The sequence below is a fragment of the Fukomys damarensis genome, unplaced genomic scaffold (assembly GCF_012274545.1).
Source record: "Fukomys damarensis isolate Sample0158 unplaced genomic scaffold, DMR_v1.0_HiC HiC_scaffold_23, whole genome shotgun sequence".
In the NCBI taxonomy this organism is placed as follows: domain Eukaryota; kingdom Metazoa; phylum Chordata; class Mammalia; order Rodentia; family Bathyergidae; genus Fukomys; species Fukomys damarensis.
This window is the reverse complement of record NW_022900935.1, coordinates 40,379,669-40,401,043: the sequence shown is the minus strand read 5'-3', so window position 1 is coordinate 40,401,043 and position 21,375 is coordinate 40,379,669. Positions and strand designations below refer to the sequence as shown.

General features: G+C 58.3%; 1 protein-coding gene across 1 annotated transcript; it reads left to right on the top strand.

Annotated features, from left to right (window-relative positions):
* The first annotated feature begins 222 nt into the window (after positions 1 to 222).
* H6pd (hexose-6-phosphate dehydrogenase/glucose 1-dehydrogenase) lies at positions 223 to 20,788 on the top strand. The gene is made up of 5 exons (XM_010637995.3): positions 223 to 975; positions 4,907 to 5,543; positions 6,723 to 6,840; positions 15,641 to 15,910; positions 16,866 to 20,788. Exons 1-5 carry the CDS (start codon positions 950 to 952, stop codon positions 18,227 to 18,229), a joined length of 2,415 nt encoding a protein of 804 aa, XP_010636297.1. The 5' UTR covers positions 223 to 949; the 3' UTR covers positions 18,230 to 20,788.
* The last annotated feature ends 587 nt before the right edge of the window (positions 20,789 to 21,375 follow it).

Below are 21,375 nucleotides of genomic sequence, written 5' to 3'. Positions count from 1 at the left end.
ATCAGGTTTGCCCCAGGTTTGGGGGCCTGAACATCCGGAAGGGTGGAGCTGCTGTTTGCTCAGAATTGGGGGAACTGTGTTTGAGGCAGGCTCTGGGGAGTAATGGCTCTGTTTCAAGGCTGTTAAATCTGAAAGGCGTCCAACTAACTTGGTCAATGGTCCCAGGCCAGAGCTCAGGGGAAAGTCCAGCCTGGAGCTCACGAGAACTTGTGCCCTGGTGGATGTTTGCTAGCTGGCTGTGTGGGGCAGGGGTTGGGAATGGGGGGCCTTGGCCTTTGCCCGGGTCTGTGGTGGAAATCCCAGCCGGCCAAGTTGAAGTACACCCTGACAGGACGTCTTTACCTTTGAGCTGCAGTAGCTGTGGGTAATGTCAGGAGCTTAGGTGATAGAGAAGAGTCGTTGCAGGATGAGGAGGCCCTGAATTTTGTTTTATTACTTTTTCTTTATTTGTAATTTTCTTTGGAAGGGAGTTGAAACGGTCTCACTACGCAGTTCAGCCTGGCCTTGAACCCACAGTTGGTCCCTAAAGACGTGTGGGGGACAGGGGGGCATAGCTCAGTGGTCTGGAGAGCTTTCCTGGCATACACGAGTCCTGGGTTTAACCCTCAGTACCACTGGAAAAAAAAAAAGAAAGCATGGGAGTGAGGACTCTTCTCATGTACTTTTAAAAAGAATATACTTAGGCTGCTGTGATTCAAAGAACATTCCCTCTTCCTGCTCCACACAGCAGAGGCAGCGTTGCAAAGGCCCTGTGGGGGCTGGGAAGGAAACACAGGGGACACCAGTAGCACCGCCACCCCCCTCCTGCCCTGTGTGTGCACAGGCTCAGAACAGCTCCTCCTGACCGGAAGCTGCCCTGCTGGGAGAGCTGGGTGGCACTGGCCGTGTGTCCCTCTCTCACTTGGGCAGAAGCAAGGACCAGAGGCAGGTCGGGGTCCCTCCTTCTGAGATGGTAGTGCAGCCCTTGTCTAACAGGTGAGTGTGCCCCAGCTTGGCCTCAGACTGGAGGTGGGCGGCCCTGGGCTCTGGGACAGGGCCCCGGTACCCACAGTTCATCCCGACTCCCGGGGAACCTCTCACAGCTGACCAGGAGCCCCCCCACTCTGCCACACTTCAGGTGGGTGCATTGCTGGCTGGTTTCTTGCAGAAGGTGGGATGCAAATGGGAATGTGGCCTCCTCCCCCAAGTCTTAACTTCTCAATGCTACTCAGGAACCAGCCACTGGCTCATGATTTATCTTCCTGCTTTCCCAGCCCTCAAAGCAACCCCTTACAGCTCAGCAAGGCAGAAGCACCTCCATGACCGCAGGATGGGGTACCCTTTCCTTGGAAAGCATAGGATGAGTGGCAGTAAAATATCCCACTGTACGCACTCCTTTCCTAGGAGAAGGAGTCGAGGCCCCACTGGGTTAATGACATGTTCAAGGTTACGTGGTGTCCCAGGCCTGGACAGGAAGGGCCGCACTTTTCAGTTTCCAATCCAATACCCAGTCCTCCAACGTTTCCGACTTCTCACTAAAGGTTTTCGTGTCAATTTCGTAATTTAAAAAAGAGAGAAGAAAATTCTTGGTTGGATCAGTCATTAGATGGCTGCTTCTGGGCTTTTTTGGCCAACTTCAAGGCTTCAGTTTTGGTAGATTTATTTCATCACCCTGTCAGAGCAGGCAAGGCAGCCAGAGGGAGGAGGAGTGAGGGCTTCAAAAAAAAGCCTGCAAGGGTCCAGCCTCCGCAGCTTGAGAGGCGGTGTGGACCACAGGAAGAGAGCAGGTGCCTCTATCTTCCCAGGACCTCGCCTCTGCCTTACATTTAATTGGCTTAATTTGTGAACGCTGTGTAATGGTTTGTCGCACGCACCATCCCTGTTCCTCCTCACAGCCTTCCCTCCTTCCAGTCGGTGGCATCAGTCCTGTTTCACAGATGGAGAAGCCAGGACTCGAGCTGACCAGTTTTCCTGAGGGTTTAGCGAACAGGAAGTGGTGTGGAGCCCAGGTCCTGGGGCCCCGAGGCTGCATCCTGCTGTTGCCTAAGGAAGCCGCCTACTGCAGTGACCCAGGCTCAGCCTTCACGACCTCGCGCTGCGTTTCCTCCCTGTTTCTTCCTTTGCTCACACTCAGCATGGAGCTTATTATCTGACTCAGTTGTTTCAGGGGATTGGGCCAAGAAAACCCTCCAAGGCTGTTTGGAAATAAGCCATACGTGGGCCTGCCCTGGACCTGCTGAATCATAGCTGCATTTTCTGGGTGATGGGAGTAGGGGCCAGGGGGCCAGGTGTGTGCCTTTCCCCTCCAGCCCTGGGGATGAATCTGGGCCCTCTCGCATGCTAGGCAGGTGCTCTGTCCCTGAGTTGCATCTCCAGCCTTAAAAAAAAAAAATTACTATTTTTGTTTTGAGACAGGGTATCCCTAAGTTTCCGAGGCTGGCCTCGAACTTGGAATCCTCCTGTCTCGGTCTCCAAAGTAGCTGGGATCTTGGTCGTGCACCACCATGCCCCATTTAGGTGTGTGAGTGTTGGTTCTGATGCCCCACTCAGCACTTGGTGCTCAAAGTGTGCTCCTTGGACCAGGTCCCTCCCCTGAGCTTCTGTCTCGGAATCTGCATTTTATTTTATTTTTTATTTTGGGGTGGGGGAGTTCTGGGAATGAACTCAGGACCTTGCACTTTCCAGGTAGGCTTGGTGCCACTGAGCTATGCCCCCTCACCCCAGAATCTGCATTTTAGAAGATCCCGGGAAATTTAAGTATTTAAGTGCACATTGAAAGTCTGAGCAACAGTGTGAAAGGTAAAACACTGGTAACACACACACACACACACACACACACACCCTACCTATGCTGCTGATTATGCTGATTTAGGAAAGAGCTGTTTAGCAACCAGAGTAAGCAACTGTGTTGAAATAGCCAGTACTGTGTATGTTGAAAGGAAGGCCCGGGATATACAGGCTAAGGGTGGCTGCCTGGGGCAGGGCTGGGCGGAGAGGATTGCAGCCTTTGGATCTGGAAAGGGCAGAGGCCCCGTGGGCCTGGTGCCACCCACCCCGGCTGTCCTCGGGGTGGGGTGCTCGCCCTGGGCTCCCCCACCTGTCCATCCGCTGCTGTGAGGCTCTGAGCTCCCCTCTCGTACCAGGCGCGTGCGGAGCCCTGGCTCTCAGGATCTGATCAGGAGTTTGAAGTGCGGCTGCCAGCTGGCGCCGCCTCCTTCTCTAGGGCTGTTCTCCAGGCTTCGGATTTCTCCTCGCCACTCTGCTTTTCCGCACTGACCTTGCAGCTTTTCCTCCCCTCTGGGCCGGGGGTTGCTGGTGGAGGGCCAAGGACAGGGGCCGGGAAGTAAAAGGGTCCTGGGGCCCTGCATTTGGGAGCAGGAGCAGCTGAGGAGAGCGGAAGTGGGAAGACGGGGGCCTCGTGGGGTCCTGGGGTCAGGGCGATGTGAGCTGTCCCGTGGACGCTGGTGTGCACACCTACGGGGCCTTGTCCTGGCTTGGATACGACTAGGGCCGCCTTGGGGAGCTGGGGAAGGGGAAGGGAATTCGGGCCCTCTGTACACGATGGTGGGCAGCAAGCTGGCGTTGGATAAGCCGTTTCCTTCCTAGCCTCAGCTTCCCTCTGTACGACAGCCTGCTGCGGTCATTGCTGGTCCTGTCCACCCTCTGTCAGGTGGCGAGGCTGGCACAGGATGATGCCCACAGTCAGTCACTTGCTTTCTCCGTCACTCTCCTGCCCCAGCACCGTCTCGCTCTCTCTCACGTCTTCCTTCTGTCCCTTCCCCAAAGCCCAGCCTCTGTGGGGAATGGGAGGTCAGGAAGAAAAAATCCGCACATGGGCCCTGCGAAGGGGCCAGAGAAAGCAAACACTGAAGGCTTTGTGGCCTCAGAAGTGGCAGCTGCTAGGAGTCAGCTGAAAGCAGGTGGCCTGGCAGGTTTGTTCCTAGGGGTTCCTGGCACGTGACTGCCAGGGAGCTGAGGAGCTTGCCAGCCCTGTGCCCCCTTTTCCCTGTGGGAGCTTCATCCAGCTAGGCCTTAGAGGGACGATGGGATGGGATCTGCTCTGCGCGATTCCTCAGGGCTCTCGCGCGGGTGTGGGGAGACCTAAGGCACTGTGGTGCAGGTTCCATGTTGGCCACACACAGGACCTCAACATTTGCTGCCCTCGTTCCTGACCCATCAGAACCACTGCCAGTACTTGGCACTTACAGGGTAGTGGACTCTGGCTCGTGCTAGGGAAACGGAGACGCAGCCAGGTTGAGTAACTGTCCAGTAGGACAGAGTTGGGTTGAGATTCAGTCAGGCAGTGAGTTCGAGTCTGTTTTTTTCCCCGTTTGCAGGGCTGAGGATCGAGCCCCGGAACCCTTGCCCGGGTCAAGCGGGTATTCTACCCTTGGCCACAACCCCCGCCCCAGAGTCCTTCAGTCCTTACTCCTAGCACTTATAAGTAGTGACTTTGTGCGTGGAATCCAGTAGACGTGGGCAACAGCCGAGCAAGGACCACATCCTCGTGCCCCTCAGCCCGTGCCCTGAGGCCCCCACTTCTGGGCTGGGGTCACCCGCCTGGTCCACCCTTGTGGATGACACTGGCTGGGGTCGCACAGTGGACGCTGCAGCCTCAGCCTCCCTGGCAGTATCTCATGGCTTTGCCACTACCCAGGCTCTGTGCAACAGAATGACGCCTCTCTACTGCATGGCCCACGACTTTCCCAGGCACGATCCCCGTTTCCGAGGCAGGCTTCCTACTGCTGACTGCCTGGCACGGATGCTCGCTCTGCAGGAAGGAGGGGAAATCATGGAGCTATGATGTTTTCCCAGGAAAACATGAGTGTGGCTCTCACCAGGCAGGAAATGTTCAGTACCCTAGATGTGCCCATGCCAGCCCCCTGAGCGCATCTGATCCCTTGCCTGTTTTTCCCGTGCACCCCAGGTGCCCAGGCCTTTGGAAGATGCTCACGGTGGCCGTGTGCGTGGCTCTCGTGGGCTGCCTGCAGGCCCAGGAGCTCCGGGGACACGTCTCCATCATCCTGCTGGGAGCAACTGGGGACCTGGCCAAGAAGTACTTGTGGCAGGGACTGTTCCAGCTCTACCTGGATGAGGTGGGGAAGGACCACAGTTTTAGCTTCCACGGGGCTGCTCTGACAGCACCTGAGCGAGGCCGGGAGCTCATGGCCAAGGCCCTGGAATCCCTCTCCTGCCCCGGCGACATGGCACCCAGTCACTGTGCTGAACTCAAGGACCAGTTCCTGCGGCTGAGCCAGTACCGCCAGCTGAAGACAGCTGAGGACTATCGGACCCTGAGCAAGGACATTGAGGCACAGCTCAGGCAAGAGGACCTCCGGGAGGCTGGCAGGATTTTCTACTTCTCTGTGCCACCCTTCGCCTATGCCGACATTGCCCGCAGCATCAACAGCAGCTGTCGGCCGGGCCCGGGTGCCTGGCTGCGGGTTGTCTTTGAGAAGCCCTTTGGCCATGACCACCTCTCTGCCCAGCAGCTGGCCACTGAACTCGGGAGCTTTTTCCAGGAGGAAGAGATGTACCGCGTGGACCATTACCTGGGCAAGCAGGTGAGCTGCAGCTGGGAGCCTGCAGGTGCCACGGGACCCTGTCAATAGGGCCCACCACTTATTGTGGAATTGGGAGGCCCCGGGGCCTTGTGAATGCTGGGCCCCACAATCTTCCCACCGGTGGACAGGAAGTGCGAGGGAGCAGGAAGCCAGGGGCCCCCGGGCCTTGTCTATGTGTCCTGCCAGTCCTTGTCTGTGTGTCCAGCCTCCTACACTCGGTATATCCCCATCCTCCGTGCTTCCGGGCCAGAGGTTGGGCTCTGATTCCTCAGGGTTAACCTGACCTCTTTACAGAGGTGGCCCGGGGACGTGGCTTCCCAGGGAGGAGGCTGTGGGATGTAGAATTAGCTTCCTTATCTTGTACCCATCTGCCTTTTTCAGAATTCTTTTCTTCCTGATCTCTGGTTTGAGCCAGATGACTGGTAACGAGATCTTGAAACCGATTGGGTACACTGGCACCCTATGCCCACGAAGCTCAGCCACACCCCGAGGCAGGAGCCTGGGGTACCTCCTGGGGGTAACGGGTCTGTGGCAGAGTGTGCAGGGCAGCTGTATTCAGGTCCACAGCTGCTGAGCTGACCACCTATTGGCCTCAGGTGTCACCTGCGGCAGGCACTCGGCTTTCCATCCAGCCCCAGCAGTTGCCATAGTAACAGTCCCCAAAAGCAGTCCTCAGGACATGGCCAGTCCTGGTGAGATTTTCACTTGTTGACTTCAAAAGGAGAGGAAATAGTGAATGCATTCCTTGTGTAGCTTTTCTTGGTATGTTATTGGTATTGAAATACCTTTCTTTTATTAAAAGTTGTTAGCTAGAGGACACAGATAATTCTCAAATGTTCTTTGTGGCTGTTCAGGTCTCTTTCATCTGTGATTTGTTTGTTTGTTTGTTTTTGTTTGTTTGTTTGAGGCAGGGTCTCACTTGTCCTTGAACTCCAGGCTGGCCTTGAACTCGAAGCAATCTTCCTGTCTCAGCCTCCCCAGTGCTAGGATTGCAGCTGTGCACCACCAAGCCTGGTCCTGTGGCATCTTTGCTGGGCTGTGAAGCCCTGACGTGCAGGAGCTCTTCTGAGAGCTTGTGGCCCCGCCGAGCAGGGATGGCAGGGCCTGAGCCCGGCAGCCAGCACTCCCGGTTCCCCCGGTCCCAGCACAGCTGCGCATGACACTCTCCCTCCCTGACAGGCTGTGGCTCAGATCCTGCCCTTTCGAGACCAGAACCGCAGGGCCCTGGACGGCCTCTGGAACCGGCACCACGTGGAGCGGGTGGAGATCATCATGAAGGAGACTGTGGACGCGGAAGGTCCGTGAGTGGCCCTGTGGGCTCTGCTGGTGTGTGGTCGCCTCCCGGGCCCGCAGGGTGCCTGCTGGCAAAGCCCGAGATATCACCGCCGCCCGTAGCAATGTTTGGCGCAGTGCTGGTGTGGACACCCAAATGCCTGGCCAGCAGCAAGGGCTGGACCTTGGCCGGGACTTAGGGAGAGTGGTGGAAGCCACACGAGCCGTGTGAGGGCTTTGTACACTTTGGGTTGCTCAACGCAGCCCTGCCTGGTGGTTCCCTGTGTCCTCCTCTCCCAGCCCTCTCTGTGCTGTCCCGGCACCGTGGCTCTCTCGGAAGCCTTTGCGACTCTCACGGTGCAGCACTCTCTGCCTGGCCCTTCGCCGTGCCGTCCTGGTCATTACCTGTCCTTCTGTCTCTCCCTGCCAGCCTTGGCTGCAGGAGGGCACCCACCTCAGCGGTGCTGGTTAAATAGCGAATGAACAGTGTCCCCTGGGGTCGGGGCACCTGGGTGTTACGCCTGCGTCTGCCTCCAGCTGGGTGACCTCAGTATGTGACTTCCTCAGCTGTGGTCTGAGCCTGTTCTATAGGTGTCAGCAGCTAAGGTCACCTTGAGCTCTAGAATCCTATGATAGTGTCAGTCTTGGAGCAATGACCGAATTAAAAGCATCAGTTCTTACCCAATGATGATGATGACAATGATGATAAATAGCAGCCATTTCTTAAGCGTTTTTCATTTCCCCATTGTCCTATGAGGGGGATGATTATGGAAAAGATTTGGTGATGTGCTCAGGGTCCCTGCAGGAATGGGAACGGGACCTTGGGCAGCAGAGTGACCCCAGCACCCACCCTGGCAGGAATGCACGCTGCTGCTGGAGACGCGCTGCGGCCAGCTTGGCCTGTGGCTCCTTCTGCAGCTGCAGGGTCCCCGGAGGCCACAGCCTCAGACCTGGGAGGGGTCTGGCACTTCTGTCTCTTCCTTTTCCTTTCCAACTCTCCTTTCTCATTGTATTTTCTCTTTTCCTTTTCTCTCTCCCCGTCAGTTGCTCAGCAGCCTCCTTGCCTTTCCTCTGTGAATGAGTTTTCAGTGCTAGAAGCACCGTGCAGGGTCAGGGGCTGTGGAGAAGTGGAGACCTGGCCTCTGCCCCCTGATCCCCCGCAGGTCCATGGGGTGGCGACAGCTCCAGCATGGGGCTTGCAGGTGGGCAGTGCTGAGAGAGGCAGGACCTCCAGGCTGGCCTTGAAGGGCACCTCTCGGGGGAATGGGTGGAGGTGACACTGCCACCCTGGCCGCGGCCAGCGGGTGGGTGTCTGTATCTCTTTCTGCTGCCTGGATTGGCCCCGTCCTTGGCAAGTGTGGAAGACCAGTCTCCTGTCCGCCCTCCTTCATGGCAGCAATTTCCTGTGCCCACCGGGCGTGGGAAAGAGCTGAGACGTCTGAAGGTACCGGGGTCACCGCTAGCTCTGAGCTCTGCCACCCTGGCACTCCCTTCCTTCTGGCTCCTGCCTGGCGCTTGGGTTCTCGGCAGACTGGAGGCCTGGTGTCCTGGCAAAGGTGCCTGTGGCTTTTGGAGAAAGATAGAGACACAGGTAGAGCCTGGGCGGAACTGCCGGCCAAGGCGAGCCTGCAGTGAGAGGAGCTTGGGCTCGAACCCCAACGTTTGCCTGCCTGGCTGTTCCTACCCCTGAGAGGCCCCAGGCTCTGTCAGCAGCAAGTGGGTTTCACTGCTCCTGAGCCCCTAAATGATACTTTTCTACTCGGCCCCAAGCGGGCCAGGCAGCCAGGATCCTGCTCTCTCTCCCCAGGGTTTAGCCAGCAAAGGTGAGGCCCAGGAGGGAGGGACGAGCCAAGTTTCTGTTTATGCCAGGCCTAGGGCTGTGCTGGGCTTGGGTGTCCCAGGCCCGCTGAGAGCTTCTTTGGAGGATCTAGCACGGGAGCACAGCCCCTCGTACACCCTTGACGGAGGACGAGGTCCTCCTCTATCGGGGTGCTCGTCCTCTTCCACCGACAGCACAGCTTTGGGAGGGGCGCATGTGGAGCGGTAGGAGGAAGGGGGACCTGGCCCCCAGCCAGATCGGCCGAAGCAGCCCTGGCAATCAGTGGGATGACCGATGTCACATCCTCCCAGTCCAGTTGTAGGCACAGGCCCAGAGCAGGTGGTAATGGGGCTGCTACTTCCAGGGCTCTCAGCTCAGCAAGAGGGACTGGGACACGGCGCTTTAGCAACAGAGGGAGCGCGTGCGCTCTCTTCTTCATGTGTGCCTGCCCGAAGCTCGGGTTTTGTTCGGAGAAGGTCCCTGGTGCGGTCCTGGAGGTGCAAACACAGCTCACACTGTCACCTTGTCCTGCTTTGGCTCTAGTACAGGCTGGGGAGAGAGGACTGGCCACTCGCACAGGCCCAGGGCACCAGGTAGGAGGCAGGCGGATGGGGGAGGTCCCTCTGGCTGGAGGTCGGTGGCCTAGGGGGCTGCTGCTTCCTGGGGAGGACTGAGTCCCCCAGCTGTCCCTCCATGGGCCCTGCTGGGCTCCATGTGTTCCCCACTTGTGCCCTGCAGGTGTGCGTCCCTGGCTGGCCCAGCTGCTCCGGTGCTGAGCCAGACAGGAGGGGCCGCAGGCCAGGCCGGGCATGAAGCTGTCCTGGTCCAACCCTGCTGCAGCCCTGGGAGCTGCAAGGTCATTTAGAAGTCTTTCCAAGCCCGGAACATACACATCTAAACGGATGACAGCGGCTTCCCCAGCTCCTGCCCCTCTGCGTTTTTTTGTTCTTTTCTCCTTTTGCCGCAGCCTCTGGCCAAGGAGGAGATGGCTGTAGAGTCCTCTGGGGACAGGGGTGGAGGAGGAGGAGGAGGAGGAGGAGGAAGAGGAGGAGGAGGAGGAGGAAAAAGAAGCCACCCCCGGGCTCAGCCCCAGAGACCCAAGATGGCACGGGCCCTGGCCAGGCTCTCCTGGTGCAGTAGCAGGGGCCATGGGTGTGACCTTGGTCACTGCGTAGCCTTGACCCTGACTGGTGCTCAGCATGCAGAAAGGAGGAGCCAGGACTTTCAGGACAGAGGTGTGGCCTCCGGGACTGAGAGTGCTCTCTCTGCTGCCCCAGTTTCCTCTCTGGGCAGAAGCCTTCCTCAGGAGGTCCCTGCTGGGGACCTGCTCCTGTCCCCACAGCAGGAGGGGAGCATGACTCTGGTCATGGGGGGGCACTGAGGCAGCCGGGCCCTTCAGGTCCCCACAAGCTGTCCCGACCCTGGCCTAGGTGCCGGGAGGAGCCACTCTGCAGGGCCCCCGCTCTCCCGGCTGTGCTGCTGTCTGAGTTCGGGCTGCCAGCTCTCCCCTCGTCTGTGTCTCTATTTTTAGTGATCCCGGAAGGTATTGGTAGGGATTGCAGCTGCTTTTAGTTGTTTTTCTTTTCTTTCTTTCTTGCCTATTTATTTTTAAGTATCTGTTTTTACTGGGAAAACCCAGATCTCTCTAAACAGGGAAGCAATGAGGGGCAGGGTTTCCGCTCCAGCCGAAGGTGGTGACATTCTGACCTTGAAAAGATGCTGAGAACCCTCAGCGTTTGGGGATTAAGTCAGATAAATGGGGAACTTCTTTACAAATGGCAATGTTGTCCTCCTTCTAATGAGCAAGAAGGAGAGGCACCTGGGGGGTGGAACCACTGAGCCAAACCCCCGCCCCTGCTGGGTGTTTCTTACCACTGTGCTCCTGTGAACCCGGAGACCTGTAATTGGTCTGGAACCCTCTGTCCATCCTTACCTAGCATTTGTCTCTCACACGTGCACATGTGTGTTTGGATCGTCACGTATTGATATCGGCTTAACACATCCTTTAATAGCTCAGTATTTCTACTCAGTTTTTTTTTAATGCCCCAGAATAAATCCTCTAATTTATTCTGTGGTATAAATTCTGTAATCAGGCATTTTGTTTCTAGTATTTGCTATTTTAAGTGGTGTTTTCTCAGTTTTTGTAAAGATTGAGATAAAATTCACATACCGCAAACATTCCCCCTTCCAAACATAGGATTCGATGATTTTTAGTGTATTTACAAAGTTGCACAGCCAGCGTCTAATTCTGCCGACATTTATGAGCATGGAAACTTTGTTTTTGTCCCTTGAAGCGCATTTCTGCCGTGGAATGAGTAGGACAGAGGGTCAGGGTCACTCTGCAGCTGTTCTTTCCTCTGGTCTGACCCAGCGGTGGCTGAGGGGCCCCTGCCGTGTCCCCGAGAACCTCGGACAGGCTCTGGACCCAAGTTCACGGGAGTGGTGTCTCTTTCCCTGTCCAAACTGCTCGGGATTTTTTCTGTTCTTTCCAAATACCACTGGGCTTTAGCCCTCAACCTTATGGAAACTAGGGGCGGTTGTAGATCAGTTTTAGGAAAAAAAAATCAGCCCACAGGCTCCAGCAGAGACTAGAACATGCTGGGCCCTGAGCTCTGTGCTGGCCCTGGCATCATCCTGCCCTGGAACACGGGATTCGGACAAGGCCGGACAGAGCCGTGAGCCCAGAGGCTGTGCTAGGCACCGGCGCACCCTGCAGCTGGAATCAAAGACGTTCTGCTCGACCCAGCGGGTGGCAAACCCAGGGAGGGCAGGCAGGCAGGCGGCTGTGGGCTTCTCCCCAGTGGGAGAGGCGCGGGACTAAAAATAGCAGAGGGCCACTTAGGGATCCGCTAAATTAATGAATAGTAAGAAGATAACAGGGCTTGTAAGCCCTCCATTGCAGTCTCTGCATTTAAAACTCATCTGTTTCTAAAGCTCTGTCCTCTTTATGCTTAAATCTGCTGCGATTCATTGATTGTGTAAAACTCATTTTTTTTCTTGCTTGAATATATCTGAAGTTGGGTTATGACACCAAGAGCGTGACTTGGGTAGTAGGTTGGTGGCCCGTTTCTTTCTTCCTGTTTTTTTTTCTTCCTAAGTCCTGGGGGCCGAACCCGGGGCCATGTGCATGACTGGCAAGGACCCTGCCCCTGAGCTGCACCTTCCCTCCAGCCCGTCTCTCTCTGGGTACAAATGACAGCTTTCCCCGTGGACGGCCTTTCGGATTTGGCGAGATCCAGTTCGCACCAGCTTTCAGCGTTTTATCCAAGCCCAGGCCTTATACCTGTGGTGACCTTGGCAGTTCCTTTAGCCAAACAACGCATCACCAGAAGTACCTGCTCCTTTCCCAACGTTTGTTTGATGGTGGTCCTGGAGTTGAACCCAGGGCCTCACACACTAGGCAAACGTGGGGCCCTGAGCTGCAGCCCCAGCGCCTCTCTCTCTCCATGCTTTCTTTCCAGATGGTCAGCGTGCCTGGGTTGCCTGGCTGGTAGCCTCTCTCCTGCCAGGCCTTTAGTAATAAGGCACCAGCCATCTTCCTCTTGCCAGTCCCCGGCCCAGCCCTGGGTCTGTATAAACTCCTAACCCTCACAGCGACGCTGCGAGAGGTGCAATAACCATTCCTTCTCCGTACCTGTGGCAGTGGCGTTGTTTGCCTGAGACCTGGCCAGTGTCTGCCGAGCCGTTCTCAGCCTCAGCCGCACAGACAGTTCTCTGGATCACGAGTCCGTGCCGTGCTCCTGGCTCCCACCCATCCCTGAGCAGTTCTTATTCATCCACAAGATTGTGTCTTTGCGCTTTCTTGGTCCTTCACTGCTCTGGCCTTTGTCACCTCCTTGGAATGCAGCAAGCGCTGTTGCATGGATTTCACTACCCGGATCCCATCTCTGTCCCATGGTCTTGCAGATTGCAGTGGCTTGGTCGCCCTGGGCCACCTCTCCGGTGGCTCCAAGCTCCCTACTCTTAGAACTTCTTAAACACCACACCGTTAGAGCCACCCAGGGAAGCATCACTGGCAGTTTCGCATCTGGATTTGCTTCTTTTGGGTGTTTCACACGAGAACCATGTGCTGTGTGGCCTTTGCCTTTGGCTGTTGTCTCTTAGCTTGGGGATTCAAAGAACATCCACACTGCAGCACGGGTCAGTACGTCAAGCCGCCTCCTCCTCCTTCTTCTTTTTTTTCTTTTTCTTTTTGAAACAGGGTCTCACTATGTAGTTGAGACTGACCTGGAACTCACTATGCAATCCCAGGCTGGTCTCGAACTCAAAGCGATCCTCCTGCCTCAGCCTCCCGGGGCTGGGATTGCAGGCTTGCGCCTCCTTTCCTGGGAATGAACTTCATTTAACTGTGGGAAATCGAGAGCTCCCCACAGCTCCTTCCGCCCCAAGGCTTGCCACTTCTGTTCTCAGTTGCTGTGCTTCTGCCAGCCAGACTACCCTGTTATCCCCAAGCTGCCCACCCAGGACAAGGCCTATACAGAGTCTCACACACACACACACACATCTCCAGGGCACAGTATTTTAAAAAAAAAAAACCTGCGTTATCTGCATACATTTCAACATTAAACTGAGGCTGTGGCCAGAGCTCCATGGTAGGGCGCTGCCTAGCAGGAGTGAGGTCCGGACTCCAGCCCTAGCACCATGAGGAAAAAGACAAAAAAAAAAGGGAAGAAAATTAAAGGCTACACTGAACAACCCAGTGTTCACTCCTGCTGACCAATGAAGATTTGGTCCCTGGGCCAGCGAGGCCCCCGGTCTGCAGCTGAGATAAGTTTTACCCTCAGCTCCGAGGACAAACCCTCCTCACCATCACCACCCACTCAGAAACTTTGCTTCATTATATTTCAAAGTGGGGGCAATAGTGGGATTGCTTTTGTTATTATTTCGAGGAATCCATGGGCTGATAGTCATATATTTTTGTTTGTTTGTTTGTACCTGGGATCGAACTCAGGACCTTGTAGATGATGGCACCACTGAGCTAAATCCCTGGCCCTAGGTTTTTTTTATTTGTTGGTTTTTTCTTTAGTTCCTGTTTGTGGCACACTGAGACCACATCCCTCGTGGGGAGTTGGCCTGTGTTCATTCTCTTATCTTTCCTCGTATGTTGGTGTCATCATCGTAAGGACCCCAAGGGGCCGGGGAGCCCCGCTAGTACTGTGGGGCTCACTGTCCCCCACATCTCGGGGCTCGGGGTCCCCAGCCAGAGCCACCTCTTCATGCTCTGGTCAAGAGCAAAATGGCTGTGCTTCCTGGCTCTCGGCCCCGGTGCCGGTGCCTCTGGCAGGAACTGACCTCAGGGCTGAAGTCAGGGCCCCACCCGGCCCTGTCGCCTGCAGCTGGCCCGAGGCTCAGAGCAGGTGCCAAGGACCCAGGGTGTCCACCCTGAGGAGTGCGCTGGGCCTGAGTGTATAAAACTGCGCATGACCAACCCCAGAGCACTGCTTACTCGTTTCTTTTTCATGTATTTCACACATCGAGAGGGAGCTCGGGGCTGTAGCCGCAGGACCTCCCGCCCGCCAGACGAGCGCCCACCACAGGGCCACACCTCCAGCTGCCCCACCCCGCTCCCACAAAACATTATCCTTTTGTGCACCTCTCCCTGCCCTCTGCCCCTTTTCGAGGCCCGATTCCCTCTTCTGTATATGTCCGATTCCTTAAACACACTGTTTCGTTGTGATGGAGAGTCTCACGCTGCGCGTGTCCAGGTACAGCTCTTTCTGTCTCTCTTGATCTTTCCCCACCCCCGGGTGCTGGGGATCAAATCCCGGGCCTCACACACGCTAAGGTGTCCACTCCGTATTGAGCCGCCGAGCTGCACCCCACCTCCTTGCCTCTCCATCCCACCTCAGCCACTGCCTCTTCAGATCCTCACGGACGCAGCTATTCCGAGTCTATAAAGTGCACCAGCTGAATTTCTGATTGCCGGTGATACTTTCATTTACTGGAGTTCAGTTCCTTCCGGCCATGTCACCCGCTCCCTGCAGGTTCGGACCTACTTGACCAGTGGTCGTGCCTCTTTCCCTTGGCAGGGCGTCAGGGTCTGTTCTCTCTGCTGTTCACCTTAGGAACGCAGCTCTGGCTTAGGCGATGAGTTAAGGTCAGATGGGCCTGGTGAAGACAGGGCCTGCAGGAGGGGCCCGATCTCCTGGGAGCCGGGACCTCGAGGGGGCGTGGACAGCGGCCGTTGGGGAAGCTGGTGTCGCGTTCTAGCTGACGTGAGTGCAGCGTCCTGATTGTGGTGGATGGTGGCTCTTCCTGCCTTGATGTCTGCTTTCTCGGTGCCTGGACTGGTTGTTTCCGAGCCTGGGCAGCTGTGCTTCGCCGAGGGAGGTGGCATGTTTGAGCCCTGGGTTCCGAGGGTGCTGCCCGCACTGGGGTCATGGTGTGGTGGCCCTGCCTTCCCGCCCCTGTCACCCGACTCCTTCCTCCTGGCACAGCAGGGACGAGCAGGTGGCTGCCGTGTGGGCCTGCTGCACTGAGCAGCACGGCGTGTGGTGGGGGCTCTGTGTCGTACCAGGAGCAGCGGGCGTTGCTGGCTGTGCTCTGTGCCCTCAGTGTTGCCTCCTCCAACTTCCCATAGAGAGCTACTACAGTTTTACCTCTGTACTTTTTCTTCCTTCCCGTTTCCCCACTCCCGGCAAGTGCCCTGGCAGTGTGCGCGGGTCCCAGGGTGGCCTTTGTCAGCCCCTCACTGGCAGGGCACAGGAGCCAAGTCACTTGCCCAAGATCTCACGCCCCGCAATGCGGTGGGACCTAGCACCCAGCTGTCCCTGTGACGTCTTTGCTGACCCCTGCTGGCCGGGGCCAGGGAGGAGCACCAGAGTCTGGCTGCTGTCTGCCAGTGCTACCTTCCACATGACCCCCGAGGCCCAAGGACTACCGCCTTTTCTGGGGGACATTTTTGTGCAGGGAAGTGGCCCCCGACTTTGCCCCACCTCTCCCATGGTTTGCTTTGTGGGGGGCGGGGCACCTCGGGATCCTCTCGATGACGCCCCCTCCCCGCCAGGTCGCATCAGCTTCTACGAGGAGTACGGCGTCATCCGGGACATCCTGCAGAACCACCTGACCGAGATCCTCACGCTGGTGGCCATGGAGCTGCCCCTCAACGTCAGCAGCTCGGCGGCTGTGCTGCAGCACAAGCTCCAGACCTTCCGCAGCCTGCGGGGCCTGCACAAGGGCAGTGCCGTGATGGGCCAGTACCAGGCCTACAGCTCACAGGCGCGCAGGGAGCTGCAGAAGCCCGAGGGCTTCTACAGCCTGACGCCCACCTTCGCAGGTGCGCCCCAGGTGGGGCCTTTGGGGTACGGGCTGCGGTGGGTGCAGCCATCCAACCCCGCCCCTGTGCTCCTGGTGGAGGGGCTCGAGGTGGGTCTGGCACTGGGGTGGTCAGGGCACGGTCACCTTCCCCCGCCCCTGTGGTCATCTACGGCTCACGAGGCACCAGTTGGCTCTCTGGGAGCCTGTCAGTCATCTAACTGGTGCTCTCACGCCTGCCTCTGTCTGGGCCAGACCTGTGGAAGCTCCCTGGAGGTTTTTGCCTGTGAGGACAGAGCAGGGCTGGCCCTGGTGGGGCTTCTGTCCGGCCTCCCAAGAAGGTGGAAATTGCCAGCCACAACTAGAGACCTGAGGGCAGATGTCCCCAGAGCAGCCTTCCGGGAGGTTCCGGAGCTCTGGGAGAGACAGCGGTGGCCACTCACATGAGCAGTGGCTGCCCACGGGGCCCATGAGATACGTTGGGCACTTGTGCAGGCCGCCGCTGTCCTCACACCCGATCCGTGGGGCCGGGCCGGCGTCACATCCTACAGCGAGGCTGTGATGCTAAGAACGTGATGTGGGTCTGGCTCCTGCCACATCACACTGACGTGCACACACATGCACGACACCTGCCCCATGCAGTCTCCCCTGCACCCTTGCCCCTCCCTGCTTGACATCTGACCTTGCTTCAGGTGTCCTGAGTGATGCAGGAGGGAAGCACCTGTCCTAGGGTCCCCTACCCCTCCAGGCATCAGGATTCCCCCCAGGGCACGGGACACCACGAGGCTCGGGGTTGCAGTCCACCACTGGCCCAGTTGGAGCAGGGGTTTCAGGGGTCCCGGGGATGGTTCCGAGCACAACTGGGAAGGGGAGATAATGAGGAAGTGCAGGGGCCAGGGAGACTAGGCAGGGACGCTGAAGGGACCTGGGGTGCAGGGCAGGCCGGTACGTCACACTCTGCTCTCTCCCTGCCCCAGGCGTCCTCGTGCACGTGGACAACCTGCGCTGGGAGGGTGTGCCCTTCACCCTGGTGTCTGGCAAGGCCCTGGACGAGAGAGTGGGCTACGTGCGAGTCCTGTTCAAAAACCAGGCGTTCTGCGTCCAGCATGAGAGGCACTGGGCCCCAGAGCAGAGCCCGTGTCTACCCCGGCAGATCATCTTCCACATCGGACACGGCGAGCTGGGCCACCCCGCTGTCCTGGTCAGCCGGAACCTTTTCAGGCCCTCACTACCCGCACACAGCTGGACAGAAGTGCAGGGACGGCCGGGGCTCCAGGTGTTTGGCCGGCCGCTGTCTGATTTCTATGCCTACAGCCCCGTGAGGGAGCGGGACGCCTATTCCATCCTCCTGTCCCACATTTTCCATGGCCGGAAGGAGTCCTTCATCACCACAGAGAACTTGCTGGCCTCCTGGATCTTCTGGACCCCGTTGCTGGACAGCCTGGCCCATGAGGTCCCGCGCCTCTACCCGGGGGGAGCGGACACTGGCAGCCTGCTGGACCTGGAGTTCAATGGCGGCCACCTCTCTTTCTCCCAGCATCAGCCTGAGCAGCTGTTTCCACGGCCAGGTTTGGCCCTGAAGCCCAGCGACTTCCAGGTCCTCGGGGCCAGGTATCGGGAGAGCCCACTGGTCTCAGCCTGGCCCGAGGAGCTGATCTCCAGGCTGGCCAGCGACATTGAGGCCACCGCCCTGCAGGCCGTACGACGCTTTGGCAAGTTCCACCTGGCGCTGTCCGGCGGCTCCAGCCCCATCGCCCTGTTCCAGCAGCTGGCCACAGGCCACTACGGCTTCCCCTGGGCCCATACTCACCTCTGGCTGGTGGACGAGCGCTGCGTCCCGCTATCAGACCCCGACTCCAACTTCCAGGGCCTGCAGGCTCACCTGCTGCAGCACGTCCGTGTGCCCTACTACAACATCCACCCCATGCCCGTGCACCTGCGCCAGCGGCTATGCGCAGAAGAGGACCAGGGCGCCCAGACCTATGCCAGGGAGATCTCGGCCCTGGTAGCCAACAGCAGCTTTGACCTGGTGCTGCTGGGCATGGGCACAGATGGGCACACTGCCTCTCTCTTCCCGCAGTCGCCCGCCGGCCTGGACGGCGAGCAGCTGGTGGTGCTGACGCACAGCCCCCTCAGGCCGCACCAGCGCATGAGCCTCAGCCTGCCGCTCATCAACAGGGCCAAGAAGGTGGCCGTCCTGGTCATGGGCAGGACAAAGCGTGAGATCACCATGCTGGTGAGCCGTGTGGGCCACGAGCCCAAGAAGTGGCCCATCTCGGGCGTGCTGCCAAGCTCCGGCCAGCTGGTCTGGTACATGGACTACGAGGCCTTCCTGGGGTGATGGGCATCCTTGGCCCGCTCGCCCTGGGTTTCTCGAACCTGCCGCCCTCCCTCCTAGTGCCCCACCTGCCTTCTCGTGCCCCCTCCCCGTGTCCCTGCTCTCTGGACACTGAGATGAGGCCCCAGAGAGGAGGGGACGAAGCCCAGGCCCAGTCCCTGGGACGGTCGCCCCTGCGGGGTGCTGGTGGGAAGGCACAGGAATGGAGGCATGGAGTCCTGCTCTTGGGAAATCTCACTCGGGTCTGGAGAGAAGCTCAAGACGCACCCGCGGGATCCGCCAACGGGCTGGGGTGCAGCTCAGTGGAAGAGCCCTTGCCTGGCACGCGTGGGGCCCTGGGTGCCATCCCCAGCACCGCCAAAACATAAAAATTGGTAAAAGGAACAAGGATGAGAAGGCCCCACGTTCAGAAGCAGGAGCATGGGGGCTGGGGTTGATGGGGGAAGTGGCCTGGGAGAGGCTGGCCTGGAACTGTCCCAGTGGAGAAGAGTGCAGTGCCCATGCCCACCCTGAGCTGCTCAGCCCCCTTCCCCTGCCGCCCCAGGTCAGCTCCGCACACCGCCTGCCCTCTGCTCCTTTCCCCGGAGCCTCTACCTGTCTGCCCCTGGTGCTCTGGGTTTCCTGTCCCTTCTGACCCCCAGCCAGTCCTTCTGCAGAGAGGTAAGTGAGAGGCCAGGGGAGGCACCCTGAGACATCAGGCTGACATCAGGGTCTCCTTTTCTCCGTCGAGAGCCTTGCGGTCTGGGGCAGGGGCCTGGCTCCCCGGCTTCTCCACTGCTCCTCCTCGTGGAGGGTCTCACTCCGGGAAATACAGGGTGCACAAAATCAGGGCATCCTGGGACCCCAGACGCCAGAGAGTGATTACATCTTGGGGCTGCTCGGCATGGCCACTGGTTTTAGCAGCAGGCTCTGCTAGAGTCATCCTCTGATGGGGACACTGTGACGTCATGTGACTGCAGGCCTTCGGGTAGCTCTGACCCACGGGACAGTCAGGCCCCTGCTAGGTGGCCTCAGCTCTCGGCCCGGTCTGGGGCTCAGGTGGGCGACAGGGACAGAGCGCGGCCAATCCTCCTCCACCGCCTGGGCAGCCCGGGCCTCGAGCTGGTGACTTCCGGCTGCAGGTCCCTCCAGCCCCCTCCCTCGTCCCTGCCTGAGACCCCAGGGGAGGAGGCAGCAGCCTCTCTGTCGCCCTGGATGGGTCCCCTGCTCCCTGGAAGCTGTGGGCCAGCATCGCCTATTTTTCTGAATCCCCCAAAAGAAGCTCTGAAATTCTTTTTAAGGAAGCCAACAACAAAAAGCACAACTCCGAAGAGCCAGGGCTTGGAATGGTCAAGCCAGGTCTGTGTGTGACTGTCCCCTGGCCTGTGTACCGCTGCACAGTCCCAGCGTCTTGTGGAGTTTTCATTTGGAGAGGAGCTTTTAGATGGTTTATACTTTCTTCCAGGCCATGCACTGAAACCAGTTCTCCCTTTTCCTTGGCAATGTGTGTGTGTGGTGGGGGGAGCTAGCCGGGGCTCCCTATGAAAGGCAGCCTTGTTCATAGCCTGCTTACTCTGGACCCCAGCAACCGGAGTCACAGGGCCTCTACCAAGAAAGCTTCCCCGGCAGAACTGAACCCCAGGCCCAGGTGGTGAGGAGACACAGGTGGGTGCCAGGGAAGTTCCGTCTCTGGCCACCTGGGGGCGCCCATACACTGCCATCGGACCAGCTGTTAGGTAGCCCCCTTGCCCATCTGCCCTTTAGGGATACATCTCTGTGGTAGCAATGCCAGGGTCGCTGTGGAAAGGAGGGAGAACAGGCACTGTGTCACCTACCATTTCTGAATAATACTGATTCACTGCCCGGCCTGAGCCTCGGGTGTCCCGTTCTTAAGCGGAGGACCCTTGGTCCTTCTCCACCACGGGTTGGGACGAGAAGGCCGGGAACCAGGACCAACCCACGGGTGCCGTGTGGACCTTGCGGACCATGATCTGCAAGAACCACGCTGCACACCACCAGTCAGGCACATCTGTGCGTGAGTTTGCATCTTCAGCAAGTTTCACAAAGGGAGTTCTTCCTCCTCACGCCTGGGGTACCCTTGATGTTCTATTTTTTCATTTTAAAAAATGCTATTTGCAACCCACTGAAGTGAGCTGGTGCAGAGTTTGAGAGATAACACCCCTTGTCCGGCTTTCTACCTGGTCCAGCTGCCCGAGGAAGGCTCCAGGCCACGGCGGGGACAGATACAGCCTCTGCCTCCAGCCCGGGCAGGAGCACCCCATCTGTGCACCACAACAAGTGGCAGCCGGCCCTCTTCTGGGGGACCTGGCCCATGAGCACCCCCGGGGCGGCATGTTATCCCCAGCTGTGGTGGGGGAGAATCGAGCTAGATTCTGATGTTGGATCTGGGGCAAATGTTTCTGTCACCTGCAGGTAAAACAGTCTCACCTTGTTGGTTTCCCCCACTTTTTGCTGCGCTGCAGGAAGCATTGTTTTTCCGCTAGGGCCCCAAATTGGTACGGTGTAATGAGAACTTCCTACTGACTGGACCAGTGCTTCCTCCACTTGGGACTGTCCCTCCGGGGTGCTCTCTTCTAGCTGCCTCCCTGTCCTTCTGGAGATGCTGGGACAAGCAAGGCAGGGGATCTTCCTGGAGGACCTCCTGGAGCTGCTTTCAGGCAGAACAGCTTTCTCCCCTGCCGTGTGTGCAGCCCTGTGACAGCCCTGCTGGGTTCGGTTTTGCCTGATGCAGCTGCGGTGCCTTGGGCCCCTGCAGTGGCCTCTGCCTTTTCTCCCTCCGGCTTCCCAGCAGCTGCTCTGCACCTGGGGCCCGTGGCCAGCACAGGTGACACTTGAGGCGGCACCAGTGGCTCCGTTGGGGTCATCGCTAGGGCCTGAAAGGGCACCTGAATGGGAGCAGTTGGGGCATCTCGCCGGTGCCACACTGCCTGGGAGCCTGAGGACTTTAATTCCGGGGGAGGCGGCAGGAGCCGGAAGCAGCCCGTGTTCTTGGAAGAAGGTCACACCCCAGGTCCTCGGCCAGCACTCAGCGGGAGGACCGGGGAGAGACTCCGAGGGCTCCAGCGCCCCGCCACTGGGGCAGTGACTGCTTGCGTGCCGTGTCCCCTCCAGCCAGCGCAGGGAGTGACAGGCATCTGTGTGCAGACCAG